Source organism: Oratosquilla oratoria, chromosome 17 (genome assembly GCF_046742065.1).
Source record: "Oratosquilla oratoria isolate Oo_2021 chromosome 17, ASM4674206v1, whole genome shotgun sequence".
Classification (NCBI taxonomy): Eukaryota; Metazoa; Arthropoda; class Malacostraca; order Stomatopoda; family Squillidae; genus Oratosquilla; species Oratosquilla oratoria.
Window position 1 is genome coordinate 14036316 of NC_134793.1, and position 5000 is coordinate 14041315.

The 5000-nt window shown below is 47.7% G+C and overlaps 1 protein-coding gene across 2 annotated transcripts in view; it reads left to right on the forward strand.

The window, feature by feature from the left end:
• Positions 1-5000, forward strand: part of LOC143034433 (uncharacterized) — a 159043-nt gene that overhangs the window by 136027 nt on the left and 18016 nt on the right. For both annotated transcript variants that reach the window (XM_076200485.1, XM_076200484.1), the window contains exon 3: positions 4894-4953. In XM_076200485.1, coding sequence (XP_076056600.1) covers positions 4894-4953 — 60 coding nt within the window. The remainder of the gene's footprint in view (positions 1-4893; positions 4954-5000) is intronic.

Consider the following 5000-nt stretch of genomic DNA (forward strand, 5'->3'; position numbering starts at 1 on the left):
ATGTGGAAAAATAATTATAGGTCGTAAGACCTGAGCGGGTTAGGGAGTCATTACATGCGGCGAAGGTCGAGGGGATGGCGGTTCGAATCCTGCCACCGGCGAAGTTGAACCAAGGGGAGGAGTTTTTGACGTTAAACCATATCAAGAGTAGTTCACGTCGTACACTTCCTACCCGAGGAGGATGTACATTTTTAAGTGGAGGCAACTGTGCCTATATCTCCATCGGTCAAGGTCGAACGGAAGGTCATATGGAAAGAGGTCAGGTCATCAAATATCAAATGAACAAGTGAACTCATGGGAAGCTTTTAACCATCCCATGATTTTTTAAAGTGCAAATAAAAATGTTTGATTTTTGTGCGTACTTTTCCAAACAAGAAAATATCTTTTGTTGTAAACGGTATGCTGTGCATAAGATAGATAGGAATGTTATTTCTCTTAGATTTGCACACGCAAACGGGAATCGATCTTGTATGTTTTCTTGGTGCCGTCAGTCGATTTAATTCAGCCGAAGTGGAACTCTCTCCCGTGAACAGGTAGTGGACGATGCTCTAGCTGTCGGCAAGTGGATTTTATTGCGAAAGAACCCATCTCCGCCGTTTAAGAGTGAAGACCTGAAAAAACCGAACGGCCTCGGCCTGCATGGCTGTCATTGTCGATTATCGTGGTGGTGGATGAGGACGAGAATGGTGGTGGATGACGATGAGGGTGGATGAAGATGGTAGTGGTGATAGTGGACAATGATTGTGGTAATGGATTGATGATGGTGGTGGTGGTGGATGATGATAATGATGGTAGTGGTGGTGATGGATGATGTGGTAGTGGTGGTGGACTATGGTGGTGGTGGAAGATGACGGGTGGAGGGATTATGGAAGGACGAACAGATGTCGAGCAGCGGGATGTGTTCGAGCATCGCATGCCATGCGAGTTCGAGTGAGGTTCTGCGTGCCGAACTTCAGCATGACGAACAGTCGGCACTGGGATTTTAGTTTGTGTTAATGGAAATGGCAATATACCAGTCCCACCACGTGTTACTGGTCGACTGAGTGTGTAAGTCAGAGGGACTATGCGAGCGAGAGTTGGCACGTTGTCACTGCTCCTGACATAGCGTCCATGCCTACTGGGTGCTAAGCCAAGACGAAATTGCGTATTTGTGACGTCAGACGCGTCTTAGGGAAGCTGGTGGTGCCTTGACCAGATGCCAAAGGTGATGGGCAAGAGGAGATGATACCCTATTAGGAGAAACAACGAAATGTAACGAGTATAGAGTCATGTGTTGGCAGAAACGATAGATAACAGTAATGTATACTGCTACGGACTCTAATGCCCGCGGACGCTTGTCAGAGATCCTGTCATCCATGAGCGCTCTGGTTGTGTTAAGGCCGCTGGGATCAGGAAGATCAAGGTGATTCGCACCGTAGTGTACTCGCACAGAGAACGAAGAACTCGAGCTCTAGAAGGAGCCGCGGGAGCGGTGAAATCGATGGGAGCTGAGCTGCGAAGTCGACGGCTGCAGCAGCTCGAAGACGCCAGGCAGCAGTAGTTTAGGGGACTGCGGGTGTCGGAGACTGCAGCGGCTGCAGGTGGAAACCTCCCACCCTACTCTCACCCCCTCCAGCGGCAGCAGAAGTGGACTTCGGGTACATAAGAACATAAGGATGAGACTGCAAGAGACCATAAGGCCTACACTAGGCTGTTCCATATCCATTACCACCTGTCGTCCCCATCCATAAAGTTGTCTAACCGTTTCTTAAAATAAACGATAGTTTTAGAGCTCACTAAATGGTTACCAAGTCTCACTATATGGTTACCAAGTCTCACTATATGGTTACTAAGTCTATTCCATTCGTTGACCACCCTGTTAGTAAACCAATTCTTGCCTATTTCCTTCTTAAATCTAAATTTGTCCAATTTAAATCCATTACTGCGAGTCCTGCCCTGTTGTCTTAATATGATGACCTTGTTTGCGTCACCCTTGTTAAAGCCTTTGATCCACTTGAATACCTCTATTAGATCACCCCGCACTCTGCGTCTTTCCAGAGAGTGTAAGTTAAGGTGCCTAAGCCTCTCCTCGTAAGGTAAATTTCTGAGCCCATGTATCATTTTGGTCATTCTCCTCTGTACTGATTCTAGTGAATTGATGTCCATTCTATAAGACGGAGACCAAAATTGTACCGCATAGTCAAGGATGGGTCTAACTAACGCTAGATAGATTTTGATAATTACCTCTGCACTTCTATTCGTAACCGTCCTAGCAATGAAACCTAATGCTCTGTTAGCTTTATTCCTGGCGCTAATGCACTGTTTCCTGGATTTAAGGTCAGTCTCTCGCACTCAGTTTTCTCTAAAAACGTGTTATCTAAGCTATATCTGCTTTAGGGGTTGTGTGGCTCTACGTTTAGTACCCTGCATTTTGAGATATTGAAATCCATTTGCCATTTCACCGACCATGTGAACAATTTGTTAAGATCATCCTGCAGAATCTCGGCGTCGTCTCCTGACCTAATTAGGCGTCCTATTTTAGTGTCGTCCGCAAACTTACTAACATCACTATTAATCTCATTGTCCAAGTCGTTTATGTACATAATGAACAATAAGGGACCCAGAACGCTGTGAGACGATGAACCACTACGCTCTTTTTTCCCATGGTCGGAGAGGCGACGGACCCGTGGCGCGGACTGCGGATCGCTGCAGGCGAAGTCCCCTCGGGCAGCGGTTATAGCGCAAGTGGCCGCGGTTGGCTGCAGGGCGAGGAGGACCATCTTCCAGAGGCGGAGAAACAGCCAAGCTTTACTGGATGACTGATGGGCTCAATCATTGACCGGAGCCTCCTTCCCCGAGGCCACGGGTCTCCCACAGAATAGAACAAAGGCAACGGATTGTATGTGCGCATACAACATATCCTCTATACAAAAGAATTACCACGAGATCGTTGTATGCCTTCGAAAGGACTGTCAATCCGCACCAATGTCGTACAGAATTAGAGTCGCATAGAGTTCTGCATGGAGGGCAAAGCTTGTTGTACCATGGCTTTAAATAGCAGGCCTTTATGAAGGAAATCGTTCGTTCTGCTAGTGTAAAGATTTTTAAATGTCTGCCCCGGCCTTAACCCGGAGACAGGGTGGAGAAGAAGGGAGGAGGTGGAGGAGAAGGTGGAGCAGGAGGAGGAGGAAGAGAAGGAGGAGGAGGAGGAGGAGGAGGAGGAGGAGGAGGAGGAAGAGGAATCTGTAGCTAGAGGTGGAAGAGATGGATATAACAGAAAGGCAAAGGAGAGAGAAGGACAGCTGGAAGAAGAGGGATGGCAAGAGGAGGACAAAAGAAAATGGAAGAGAATGAAGAAAAAGTAAATGGAGCAAGAGAGAAGAGGGAGGGGGAAGGAAGGGAGGATGGGTGGAGTGGCCGGCCATGTTTACGTAGGCCATAGTTGTGAGCTCGAAGGTAAACACGACGAACATTGTGTTTGTCTGGGCTCTCCTCACTGCTGTACACACAGCAGCTTCCGCGGGGGCCGGGGGGCCGGGAGCGCCACGGAATTTGATCATTTCCTAGAACGAAACGGAAACCGTCTTGTAATTACAATGTTCGTCAAATGGTCGCAATCTCTGGACTGCCGAGGTCGTTCCGCGTGGGGGAACAAAATCGCTTTTGTGACAGCCGACACACTGCGCACTCATAAGGCGCTACATTTGACTCGTTGCTCTATCTCTGAGTCTTTCTCTCTCTCTCTCTCTCTCTCTCTCTCTCTCTCTCCCCTCTCTCTCTCTCTCTCTCTCTCTCTCTCTCTCTCTCTCTCTCTCTCTCTCTCTCTCTCTCTCTCTCGCCTCTCTCTCTCTCTCTCTCTCTCTCTCTCTCTCTCTCTCTCTCTCTCTCTCTCTCTCTCTCTCTCTCTCTCTCTCTCTCTCTCTCTCTCTCTCTCTCTCTCTCTCTCTCTCTCTCTCTCTCTCTCTCTCTCTCTCTCTCTCTCTCTCTCTCTCTCTCTCTCTCTCTCTCTCTCTCTCTCTCTCTCTCTCTCTCTCTCTCTCTCTCTCTCTCTTTCTATCTCTGTGTGTGTGTGTGTGTGTGTGTGTGTGTGTGTGTGTGTGTGTGTGTGTGTGTATGTGTGTGTGTGTGTGTGTGTGTGTGTGTGTGTGTGTGTGTGTGTGTGTGATTTTGTAATAAATATTGTTTCGTCAGAAGGAGATATGTTGATTTGTCAATTTGCTGAGTATGCCACTCGTCCAATTGTCTTCTGCCCATGTAGGGTACGTCAGTGTTGCCGTAACCACCTTCGACTAGAACTTGATTCAGGCACTCTAATCCCATATAGGCGTCCTTCTAGGCGTCCATGGATCTCACGTATCGACTTTCCGCCGTGCGCCGTCCACGACACGACGTCGGGCTCTGAAATCACCATAGGTGTCTATGGACGCTTTTACATGTGGTCGTGAAGTGTCAAGTTATCCATAGACTCCCATGGTTATTTGAGAGCACGACGTCGTGTCGTGGACGGCGCACGGCGAAAAGTCGATACGTGTGAAACGAGCCTTACCGTGCTGCCGGGATTCCAATGTCAACCATCTCGAGTCACCCTTTGTCTGGCCTTTGTAAACGACAGTGTCGTTCATGCATACCCATTTTAAACATCAGATTTCAGCTTTAACTGTCCGATGTGTGTTCCACCGTTTACTATTCCTCGTATTTGGTGTTTTCTTCCTATTTTGGTGTTTTTATATTTGTAAGCCGAGGCTGCTGTAGTCAATGTACGTGTTTTTTCTTTATTAGATGATGTTTATCCCCATTTTAATGTTGTTACTCTCACCACACGTGTTTTGTGTTTTAGCCTAATTGTTGTTTTAGTTCCTCTCCTTCACCCCACCCACAGCTCCTTTTGTGACACAACTTCCTTTATTCCGACAGTTCTTTTCGAGAAAGTTGCGAACTTCAGCGCCCGATATGGTCTAGGTGCGCCGTCAGAAGGTAAAAACGTTCATAGACGTCATGCGCATGCGCGAATTGCTTGCTAA